The 12,619-nt window shown below is 43.6% G+C and overlaps 1 protein-coding gene across 1 annotated transcript in view; it reads right to left on the minus strand.

Annotated features, from left to right (window-relative positions):
- LOC112261396 (protein TANC2-like) overlaps window positions 1-12,619 on the minus strand; it is a 176,845-nt gene that overhangs the window by 12,695 nt on the left and 151,531 nt on the right. Inside the window, exons 19-21 of the mRNA XM_042327127.1 lie at window positions 951-1,084; window positions 690-813; window positions 298-473 (exon numbers count right to left, since the gene is read on the minus strand). Of these exons, the coding sequence (XP_042183061.1) occupies window positions 298-473; window positions 690-813; window positions 951-1,084 (434 nt within the window). The remainder of the gene's footprint in view (window positions 1-297; window positions 474-689; window positions 814-950; window positions 1,085-12,619) is intronic.

Consider the following 12,619-nt stretch of genomic DNA (forward strand, 5'->3'; position numbering starts at 1 on the left):
GGAGGTAGGACAGGGGCGAGGACAGTGGGGAGGACAATGGGGTGGAGCGAGGACAGGGGCATGGACAGTGGGTAAGGAGCGAGGACAGTGGGGGAGGACAGTGGGGAGGAGCGAGGACATTGGGGGAGGGAGGACAGGGGCGAGGACATTGGGGAAGAGCGAGGAATGTGTTTCATCAGAGCAGGATCATAGGATGGTATTAACATTTGGGAGAGTTACTGCTAGCAAAATATACACAAATATAACTATACTTATATACTTGAACACATTTCTTCGTAATGTTGTACATCCACTCACCATCTCTGAGTCCCCGTAGAAGGAGGCCAGGTCGAGGGGCGTGCGTCCATTCTTATCAGCATGGTCTGTAGCAGCCCCCCTCTCCACCAGACAGCGCACCACGTGCAGGTGTCCCTTCAGACACGCCCAGCTCAGAGCTGTTAACCCCTCCTTGTCCATCAGAGGCAGGGACGCACCTGGCAGGTTGATCAGAGGGGTCAGGGGTTACAGGTCAGCATTGGGAGTAAAAGGTAAATTGGTAAAATAAAGTACCGTCAATGCTTTGGTGATTGTCATTAACAAAGGTTTCTTGAGAGTTTGCTGTATATAATCCAAAGGATGAAAGGACAGCAGGTCACAGATAAAGTAAATGTCAAGGAATGCGTGGATGATGTCTTCCTCCGAACCCTCACCCTGTGCCAGTAGGAACTCCACAGTGCCCAGGTGACCTTCTGAGGCAGCCATCATCAGAGGCGTTCGGCTCTGCTTGTCTGCGAGGTTCACCTCCGCTCCGTGAGTCAGGAGAAGGTCCACAATCTGAGAGAGGACAACACTATCGTCACCATCTAGCACACAAGTGCCTGTTTCTGTCAACATGGCCGCTCGATCTCTCTTCGTCTGATTAAGTGTTTGGTTCAAAAGTAGTGCAATATAAAGGGTGCACTCAGTCTCACCTGCCAGTTTCCCTGTCGGACAGCACTGAACAGGGGTACCATGCCTTGTCTGTTGGGCTGAGCTACCGCTGCTCCCTGCTCCAGCAGCAGCCTGCAAACGTCTAGCTTACCCCGGCCCCCTGCTGCCGTGAGAGCTACAGGAAGAGGAGAGGGACACACAGGGATCAGCCATGTTGTACAACAGTCTTTTCCATTTTTTACACTTGATCATTCTAAGATTGACGGTTATTGTGTGTGCCATGTGTTAGTATGAAGATTGTACAGGAAGGACACCCAGGGCAGGGAGGGCAGAGCAGGGAGGAAACACGTATTAAACAACGCAACATACACTGATTGGACAAAACATTAAGAACTCTAGTGAGAGTATTGGCCAACCTCCTCCTCCTCCCCAGAATAGTGACAGTTCCTCTAGTGAGAGTGCTGGCCCTCCACCTACTCCTCTCCAGAATAGTAACAGTTCCTCTAGTTAGAGTGCTGGCCCTCCTTCTCCTCCTCTCCAGAAGAATGACAGTTCCTCTAGTGAGAGTGCTGGCCCTCATTCTCCTCCTCTCCAGTAGTGAGACAGTTCCTCTAGTGAGAGTGCTGGCCATCCACCTCCACCTCTCCAGATGAGTCAAAATTCCTCTAGTGAGAGTGCTGGTCCTCCTTCTCCTCCTTGCCAGAAGAGTGAGACTTCCTCTAGTCAGAGTGCTGGACCCCCTCCTCCTCCTCTGCAGAAGAGTGACAGTTCCTCTAGTAAGAGTGCTGGCCCTCCTCCCCCTCTTCTCCAGAAGAGTGATAGTTCATCTAGTGAGAGTGCTGGCCTTCCTCCTCCTCCTCGCCAGAAGAGTGACAGTTCCTCTAGTGAGAGTGCTGGCCCACGTTCTCCTCACCAGAAGAGTGATAGTTCCTCTAGTGAGAGTGCCGGCCTTCCTCCTCCTCCTCCTCCTCCTCCTCATCTACAGAAGAGTGATAGTTCCTCTAGTGAGAGTGCTGGCCTTCCTCCTCCTCCTCACCAAAAAGAGTGACAGTTCCTCTATTGAGAGTGCTGGCCCACCTTCTCCTCTCCAGAAGAGTGATAGTTCCTCTAGTGAGAGTGCCGGCCTTCCTCCTCCTCCTCCTCTCCAGAAGAGTGATAGTTCCTCTAGTGAGAGTGCTGGCCTTCCTCCTCCTCGCCAGAAGAGTGACAGTTCCTCTAGTGAGAGTGCTGGCCCACGTTCTCCTCACCAGAAGAGTGATAGTTCCTCTAGTGAGAGTGCCGGCCTTCCTCCTCCTCCTCCTCCTCCTCCTCTACAGAAGAGTGATAGTTCCTCTAGTGAGAGTGCTGGCCTTCCTCCTCCTCCTCACCAAAAAGAGTGACAGTTCCTCTATTGAGAGTGCTGGCCCACCTTCTCCTCTCCAGAAGAGTGATAGTTCCTCTAGTGAGAGCGCCGGCCTTCCTCCTCCTCCTCCTCTACAGAAGAGTGATAGTTCCTCTAGTGAGAGTGCTGGCCTTCCTCCTCCTCCTCACCAAAAAGAGTGACAGTTCCTCTATTGAGAGTGCTGGCCCACCTTCTCCTCTCCAGAAGAGTGATAGTTCCTCTAGTGAGAGTGCCGGCCTTCCTCCTCCTCCTCCTCTCCAGAAGAGTGATAGTTCCTCTAGTGAGAGTGCCGGCCTTCCTCCTCCTCCTCCTCTCCAGAAGAGTGATAGTTCCTCTAGTGAGACTGCTGGCCTTCCTCCTCCTCCTCACCAAAAAAAGTGACAGGTCCTCTATTGAGAGTGCTGGCCCACCTTCTCCTCTCCAGAAGAGTGATAGTTCCTCTAGTGAGAGTGCTGGCCCTCCTCCTCCTCCTCTTTAGAAGAGTGACAGTTCCTCCAGTGAGAGTGCTGGCCCTCCTCCTCCTCTCCAGAAGAGTGACAGTTCCTCAAGTGAGAGTGCTGGCCCTCCTCCTCTTCAGAAGAGTGACAGTTCCTCTAGTATGAGTGCTGACCCTCCTCCTCCTCTCCAGAAAAGTGCTGGCCATCCTCCTCCTCTTCAGAAGAGTGATAGTTCCTCTAGTGAGAGTGCTGGCCATCCTCCTCCTCACCAGAAGACTGACAGGGCCTCTAGTCAGAGTGCTGGCCCTCCTCCTCCTCTTCAGAATAGTGACAGTTCCTCTAGTGAGAGTGCCGGCCCTCCTCCTCCTCCTCTTTAGAAGAGTGACAGTTCCTCCCGTGAGAGTGCTGGCCCTCCTCCTCCTCTCCAGAAGAGTGACAGTTCCTCAAGTGAGAGTGCTGGCCCTCCTCCTCCTCTTCAGAAGAGTGACAGTTCCTCTAGTATGAGTGCTGACCCTCCTCCTCCTCTCCAGAAAAGTGCTGGCCATCCTCCTCCTCTTCAGAAGAGTGACAGTTCCTCAAGTGAGAGTGCTGGCCCTCCTCCTCCTCTTCAGAAGAGTGACAGTTCCTCTAGTGAGAGTGCTGGCCCTCCTTCTCCTCCTCTTCAGAAGAGTGATAGCTCCTCTAGTGAGAGTGCTGGCCCTCATTCTCCTCCTCCTTGCCAGAAGAGTAACAGTTCCTCTAGTCAGAGTGCTGGACCTCCTCCTCCCCATAAAAGTGACAGTTCCTCAAGTGAGAGTGCTGGCCCTCCTCCTCTTCAGAAGAGTGACAGGTCCTCCAGTGAGAGTGCTGGCAATCCTCCTCCTCCTTGCCAGAAGAGTGACAGTTCCTCTAGTCCATGGGTGTCAAACTCTGGCCCGTGGGCCAAATTTGGCCCGCGGGGTAATTATATTTGGCCCGCGAGACAATACCAAATTACTACTAGAGCTGGCCCGCCGGTATTATACAGCGCATTCACCACTAATACTACGAATCCCATAATGCTCTGCTGTTTTCGCGCGCCAATCAGGACAGGACCCAGAAACGCTCTCTCCTCTGTGACAGTAGTCATAGCAACATAGACGCTACAACTGTCAGCGAGCTAACCCTTCCCAAAAATGGCGAAAAGAAAGGCAGAAAACAGGAGCTTTCTGGACAAGTGGGAGGCAGAATATCTGTTTACATATGTAAAAGACAAACCTGTTTGTCTTGTTTGTGGAGTCAACGTGGCTGTAAGTAAGGAGTACAACATTAGACGACACTATGAAACGAAACACCATGACAAATACAAGGACCTGGACATGACTCAAAGGAGCCAGAAAGTAGAGGAGATGAAAAGAAGTTTGGTTTCACAACAGAATATGTTTAAAAAAGCCACATCACAAAGCGAGGCTGCTGTAAAGGCTAGTTATATAGTGGCAGCAGAGATCGCAAAATCAGCCCGGCCCTTTAATGAGTGAGAGTTCATGAAAAAGTGCATGATGAAGGTTTGTGACCTCGTATGCCCAGAGAAAAAACAAGCATTTTCAAACGTGAGCCTGAGCAGGAACACAGTAGCTGATCGCACATGTGATCTTGCCACCAATCTGTGTGACCAGCTGATGGAAAAGGGAAAAGATTTTGTTGCGTTCTCCCTCGCTGTGGATGAGAGCTGCGACGCATCTGATACTGCTCAGCTGTCAGTCTTCATCCGTGGAGTGGACTCAAATCTGTGTGTTACAGAGGAGCTATTAGGATTCAAATCAATGCATGGCACAACCACAGGAAAGGAAATCTTTGAGGAGGTTTCCAAATGTGTAACTGAAATAAAGCTGCCGTGGGATAAACTCGTTGGATTAACGACAGATGGTGCGCCAGCGATGTGCGGTAAAAAGAGTGGACTGGTGGGCATGGTTCGGGAGAAGATGCGGGAAGAGAACTGTGCAGGTGAGCTAACTGTTTACCACTGCATCATACATCAGGAAGCACTGTGTGCCAAAGCCCTAAAGATGGAACATGTTATGACCACAGTAACACAGGTAGTTAACTTTATAAGAGCCAAAGGTCTAAATCACCGCCAGTTTAAATCTTTTCTGGAGGAGTGTGGTTCGGAATACGCAGACGTGCCGTATCACACAGAGGTGAGATGGCTAAGCAGAGGAAAAGTACTGAACAGATGTTTCGAGCTGGGTGAGGAAATATGTCAATTCCTGGAAACCAAAGGGAAGGATACAGCAGAGCTCCGGGAGCAAAAGTTCCTGTGTGAGCTGGCCTTTCTCTGTGACATCTCGAGCCATCTCGATGCGCTCAACCTGCAGCTTCAGGGGCGGGGGCGCATCATCACAGACATGTACGCTGCAGTGAGGGCCTTCAAAACTAAACTGTGCCTGTGGGAGAATCAGATGCTGCAAGGAAACCCTTGCCATTTTCCCTGCTGCCAATCCATAAAAGCGCAGATCTCTACCGCCGTGTTCCCATGCGCACAGTTTGCTGAAAAACTCAGTGTTCTCGCCGCTGAGTTTAGCCGGCGATTTGCCGACTTCGATGCCCAGAAATGCAAGTTTGAACTGCTTAGTAATCCCTTCGCAGTTGATGTGGAAAATGCACCAACCAACATCCAAATGGAGCTGATTGAACTCCAGTGCAACGACACGCTGAAGTCAAAGTATGATGCTGTGGGCGCCGCACAGTTTCCACGGTTCATCCCTGACACAATGCCTCAGCTCCGCACCCAAGCTGCTCAGATGCTCTCCATGTTCGGCAGCACTTATCTATGCGAGCAACTTTTCTCCTCGATGAAGATGACCAAAACAACTCACAGGAGACGTCTGACTGATGAACATCTTCGCTCGATACTGAGGATTTCTTCAGCTCAGAGCTTGAGCCCAGACATTGATGAACTAGCATCCAAGAAGAGATGCCAGGTATCTGGCTTGGGCACATCAGATTAGACCAGTGTGCAATAATTAACGTTTTCTTTATGCACTTTTTCTTGCTACAAGGCATGGGCTTGAATGGTTGATTGATTTATTATCATTTTATTTGTAAAATTATTAGCCAGTGGAAAAAGTTTATTTTGGTATTTAAATCAGAAGGCTGCAAATAGAAAAGAAGCATACAATTTTTATTTAAATTTTATTTATTTAATAAATGAATGCCATTGATGTGTTTTTTCATTTGAAATTCGATTTTGCATGTCTCCACTATTAAATTATATATTGTATGGTAATAAGCGATGCTTGTTCCATATTCAATGTTAAAGCAAAACTTGTTTGGGTCCATATTAAAAGGTTAATTTGTTCAATGTTGGCCCGTGACTTTGTTCAGGTTTTACATTTTGGCCCACTGGGTATTTGAGTTTGACACCCCTGAGTGTTGGACCTCCTCCTCGCCATAAAAGTGACAGTTCCTCAAGTGAGAGTGCTGGCCCTCCTCCTCCTCTTCAGAATAGTGACAGGTCCTCTAGTGAGAGTGCTGGCCCTCCTCCTCCTCTTCTCCAGAAGAGTGATAGTTCATCTAGTGAGAGTGCTGGCCCTCCTCCTCTTCAGAAGAGTGACAGTTCCTCTAGTATGAGTGCTGACCCTCCTCCTCCTCTCCAGAAAAGTGCTGGCCACCCTCCTCCTCTTCAGAAGAGTGATAGTTCCTCTAGTGAGAGTGCTGGCCCTCCTCCTCCTCACCAGAAGAGTGACAGGGCCTCTAGTCAGAGTGCTGGCCCTCCTCCTCCTCTTCAGAATAGTGACAGGTCCTCTAGTGAGAGTGCTGGCCCTCCTCCTCCTCTTCTCCAGAAGAGTGATAGTTCATCTAGTGAGAGTGCTGGCCCTCCTCCTCTTCAGAAGAGTGACAGTTCCTCTAGTATGAGTGCTGACCCTCCTCCTCCTCTCCAGAAAAGTGCTGGCCATCCTCCTCCTCTTCAGAAGAGTGATAGTTCCTCTAGTGAGAGTGCTGGCCCTCCTCCTCCTCACCAGAAGAGTGACAGGGCCTCTAGTCAGAGTGCTGGCCCTCCTCCTCCTCTTCAGAATAGTGACAGTTCCTCTAGTGAGAGTGCTGGCCCTCCTCCTCCTCCTCTTTAGAAGAGTGACAGTTCCTCCCGTGAGAGTGCTGGCCCTCCTCCTCCTCCTCTCCAGAAGAGTGACAGTTCCTCTACTTCGAGTACTGGCCTTCCTCCTCTTCCATAATACCAAGCTGATGACTGCCTGAGACCCAGTGGCGCTCATGAGAGTGACACCCCTTCTGAGAACACTTGTAAGCCTATGATTGATGAGACAGATAGCCCCAACAGCGGGGAGTCTGAGTTCCAATGTGTAATATAATGGGCTACCAGTAAATACTGTACAGTGCATTTGGAAAGTATTCAGACCCCTTGATTTTTTCCATATTATTAGAGCCTTATTCTAAAATGTATTGCATTTTTTTTCTTTCAGCAATCTGTGCACAATATCCCATAATGCCAAAGCGAAAACAGGTTTGTAGAGTTTGTAGCATCATACCCAAGAAGACGCAATGCTGTCATCACTGCCAAAAATGTAAATGTGATATTTCAGTTTTTTATTTTTAATAAAAACATTTCTAAAAACCTGTTTTTGCTTTGACATTATGGGGTATTGTGTTTAGATTGATGATGGAAAAAAAACAAATGAGTCATTTTCAGAATAAGGCTGTAACGTAACAAAATGTGAAAAAGGTCAAGGGGTCTGAATACTTTCCGAAGCCACTATAGCCTAAGGGTAATCTAGTAGGCTAGACTATATTGTCTGCATAATGAAACAATCCCTAGTAAGCTATTATGATGGTTTGATGGTGGACTGATTGTAATATTTGGCATTAATATAATGGTTTGATGAAGGACTGATTGTAATATTTGGCATTAATATAATGGTTTGATGGTGGACTGATTGTAATATTTGGCATTAATATAATGGTTTGATGAAGGACTGATTGTAATATTTGGCATTAATATAATGGTTTGATGGTGGACTGATTGTAATATTTGGCATTAATAGAATGGTTTGATGAAGGACTGATTATATTATTTGGCATTAATAGAATGGTTTGATGGTGGACTGATTGTAATATTTGGCATTAATATAATGGTTTGATGAAGGACTGATTATATTATTTGGCATTAATAGAATGGTTTGATGGTGGACTGATTGTAATATTTGGCATTAATATAATGGTTTGATGAAGGACTGATTGTAATATTTGGCATTAATATAATGGTTTGATGGTGGACTGATTGTAATATTTGGCATTAATAGAATGGTTTGATGAAGGACTGATTATATTATTTGGCATTAATAGAATGGTTTGATGAAGGACTGATTATATTATTTGGCATTAATAGGATGGTTTGATGAAGGACTGATTATATTATTTGGCATTAATAGAATGGTTTGATGGTGGACTGATTATATTATTTGGCATTAATAGAATGGTTTGATGAAGGACTGATTGTAATATTTGGCATTAATAGAATGGTTTGATGGTGGACTGATTGTAATATTTGGCATTAATAGAATGGTTTGATGAAGGACTGATTGTAATATTTGGCATTAATAGAATGGTTTGATGAAGGACTGATTGTAATATTTGGCATTAATAGAATGGTTTGATGGTGGACTGATTGTAATATTTGGCATTAATAGAATGGTTTGATGGTGGACTGATTGTAATATTTGGCATTAATAGAATGGTTTGATGGTGGACTGATTGTAATATTTGGCATTAATAGAATGGTTTGATGAAGGACTGATTATATTATTTGGCATTAATAGAATGGTTTGATGAAGGACTGATTGTAATATTTGGCATTAATAGAATGGTTTGATGAAGGACTGATTGTAATATTTGGCATTAATAGAATGGTTTGATGGTGGACTGATTGTAATATTTGGCATTAATAGAATGGTTTGATGGTGGACTGATTATATTATTTGGCATTAATAGAATGGTTTGATGAAGGACTGATTATATTATTTGGCATTAATAGAATGGTTTGATGGTGGACTGATTGTAATATTTGGCATTAATAGAATGGTTTGATGGTGGACTGATTGTAATATTTGGCATTAATAGAATGGTTTGATGGTGGACTGATTGTAATATTTGGCATTAATATAATGGTTTGATGGTGGACTGATTGTAATATTTGGCATTAATAGAATGGTTTGATGAAGGACTGATTATATTATTTGGCATTAATAGAATGGTTTGATGAAGGACTGATTGTAATATTTGGCATTAATAGAATGGTTTGATGAAGGACTGATTGTAATATTTGGCATTAATATAATGGTTTGATGGTGGACTGATTGTAATATTTGGCATTAATATAATGGTTTGATGAAGGACTGATTGTAATATTTGGCATTAATATAATGGTTTGATGGTGGACTGATTGTAATATTTGGCATTAATAGAATGGTTTGATGAAGGACTGATTGTAATATTTGGCATTAATATAATGGTTTGATGGTGGACTGATTGTAATATTTGGCATTAATATAATGGTTTGATGAAGGACTGATTGTAATATTTGGCATTAATATAATGGTTTGATGGTGGACTGATTGTAATATTTGGCATTAATAGAATGGTTTGATGGTGGACTGATTGTAATATTTGGCATTAATATAATGGTTTGATGAAGGACTGATTATATTATTTGGCATTAATAGAATGGTTTGATGGTGGACTGATTGTAATATTTGGCATTAATATAATGGTTTGATGAAGGACTGATTGTAATATTTGGCATTAATAGAATGGTTTGATGAAGGACTGATTATATTATTTGGCATTAATAGAATGGTTTGATGGTGGACTGATTATATTATTTGGCATTAATAGAATGGTTTGATGGTGGACTGATTATATTATTTGGCATTAATAGAATGGTTTGATGGTGGACTGATTGTAATATTTGGCATTAATATAATGGTTTGATGGTGGACTGATTGTAATATTTGGCATTAATATAATGGTTTGATGAAGGACTGATTGTAATATTTGGCATTAATATAATGGTTTGATGAAGGACTGATTATATTATTTGGCATTAATAGAATGGTTTGATGGTGGACTGATTATATTATTTGGCATTAATAGAATGGTTTGATGGTGGACTGATTGTAATATTTGGCATTAATATAATGGTTTGATGAAGGACTGATTATATTATTTGGCATTAATAGAATGGTTTGATGGTGGACTGATTGTAATATTTGGCATTAATAGAATGGTTTGATGAAGGACTGATTGTAATATTTGGCATTAATATAATGGTTTGATGGTGGACTGATTGTAATATTTGGCATTAATAGAATGGTTTGATGAAGGACTGATTGTAATATTTGGCATTAATAGAATGGTTTGATGGTGGACTGATTGTAATATTTGGCATTAATAGAATGGTTTGATGAAGGACTGATTGTAATATTTGGCATTAATATAATGGTTTGATGGTGGACTGATTGTAATATTTGGCATTAATAGAATGGTTTGATGAAGGACTGATTGTAATATTTGGCATTAATATAATGGTTTGATGGTGGACTGATTGTAATATTTGGCATTAATATAATGGTTTGATGAAGGACTGATTGTAATATTTGGCATTAATATAATGGTTTGATGGTGGACTGATTGTAATATTTGGCATTAATAGAATGGTTTGATGAAGGACTGATTGTAATATTTGGCATTAATATAATGGTTTGATGGTGGACTGATTGTAATATTTGGCATTAATAGAATGGTTTGATGAAGGACTGATTATATTATTTGGCATTAATAGAATGGTTTGATGGTGGACTGATTATATTATTTGGCATTAATAGAATGGTTTGATGAAGGACTGATTGTAATATTTGGCATTAATAGAATGGTTTGATGAAGGACTGATTGTAATATTTGGCATTAATAGGATGGTTTGATGATGGATTGATTGTATTATTTGGCATTAATAGGATGGTTTGATGAAGGACTGATTATATTATTTGGCATTAATATAATGGTTTGATGAAGGACTGATTATATTATTTGGCATTAATAGAATGGTTTGATGGTGGATTGATTGTAATATTTGGCATAATAGAATGGTTTGATGGTGGATTGATTGTAATATTTGCCATTAATAGAATGGTTTGATGGTGTACTGAAAAGTAGAAACAGTAGAAAAAGAGGGAGGAGAGAACAGTGTTGTGGCAGTAGAGAAAGAGGAAGGAGAGAACAGTGGTGTGGCAGTAGAGAAAGAGGGAGGAGAGAACAGTGTTTTGGCAGTAGAGAAAGAGGGAGGAGAGAACAGTGATGTGGCAGTAGACAAAGAGGAAGGAGAGAACAGTGTTGTGGCAGTAGAGAAAGAGGGAGGAGAAAACAGTGTTGTGGCAGTAGAGAAATAGGGAGGAGAGAACAGTGTTGTGGCAGGAGAGAAAGAGGAAGGAGAGAACAGTGGTGTGGCAGTAGAGAAAGAGGGAGGATAGAACATTGTTTTGGCAGTAGAGAAAGAGGGAGGAGAGAACAGTGGTGTGGCAGTAGAGAAAGAGGAAGGAGATAACAGTGATATGGCCATAGAGAAAGAGGGAGGAGAGAACAGTGGTGTGGCAGTAGAGAAAGAGGAAGGAGAGAACAGTGGTGTGGCAGTAGAGAAAGAGGAAGGAGAGAACAGTGTTTTGGCAGTAGAGAAATAGGGAGGAGAGAACAGTGATGTGGCAGTAGAGAAAGAGGAAGGAGAGAACAGTGTTTTGGCAGTAGAGAAATAGGGAGGAGAGAACAGTGATGTGGCAGGAGAGAAAGAGGAAGGAGAGAACAGTGTTGTGGCAGTAGAGAAAGAGGGAGGAGAAAACAGTGTTGTGGCATTAGAAAAAGAGGGAGGAGAGAACAGTGATGTGGCAGTAGAGAAAGAGGAAGGAGAGAACAGTGGTGTGGCAGTAGGGAAGGAGGAAGGAGAGAACAGTGTTGTGGCAGGAGAGAAAGAGGAAGGAGAGAACAGTGGTGTGGCAGTAGAGAAAGAGGGAGAGAAAGAGGAAGGAGAGAACAGTGTTGTGGCAGTAGAGAAAGAGGGAGGAGAAAACAGTGGTGTGGCATTAGAAAAAGAGGGAGGAGAGAACAGTGGTGTGGCAGTAGAGAAAGAGGAAGGACAGAACAGTGGTGTGGCAGTAGGGAAAGAGGAAGGAGAGAACAGTGTTGTGGCAGTAGAGAAAGAGGAAGGAGAGAACAGTGGTGTGGCAGTAGAGAAAGAGGGAGGATAGAACATTGTTTTGGCAGTAGAGAAAGAGGGAGGAGAGAACAGTGATGTGGCATTATAGAAAGAGGGAAGCGTCATTTTTATACTTAGTCTTCATGTGTGTCATTTGTTAGTATGCACACTGATTGCATTCTAAGTGGATACTAAGTGGAGAGTTTGAGTACACCAACAGTACACATACAGTAGACAGAAAGACAGACAGTTGACAGACAGTAGACAGACGGTAGTCAGACAGACTGTAGACAGAAAGACAGTAGACAGACAGTAGACAGTCAGTAGACAGACAGTAGATAAACAGACAGACAGTTGACAGACACGGTAGACAGACAGACTAGACAGACAGACAGTAGACAGTCAGTAGACAGAAAGACTGTAGACAGACAGTAGATAGATAGATAAACAGACAGACAGACAGTAGACAGGCAGACAGTAGACAGGTAGTAGACAGAGATGGTAGACAGACAGTAGATAAACAGACAGACAGTTGACAGACACGGTACACAGACAGACTGTAGACAGATAGACAGTTATGTGTATGGATTTAACTGACTCATAGTCATAGTATTGCTCACAATCCTCCTGCCTCTCTCTCCCTCTCTGCCTTGCGGTACATAGAGAGAATAGTCTCTAACA

This window comes from Oncorhynchus tshawytscha, linkage group LG01 (genome assembly GCF_018296145.1).
Source record: "Oncorhynchus tshawytscha isolate Ot180627B linkage group LG01, Otsh_v2.0, whole genome shotgun sequence".
Classification (NCBI taxonomy): Eukaryota; Metazoa; Chordata; class Actinopteri; order Salmoniformes; family Salmonidae; genus Oncorhynchus; species Oncorhynchus tshawytscha.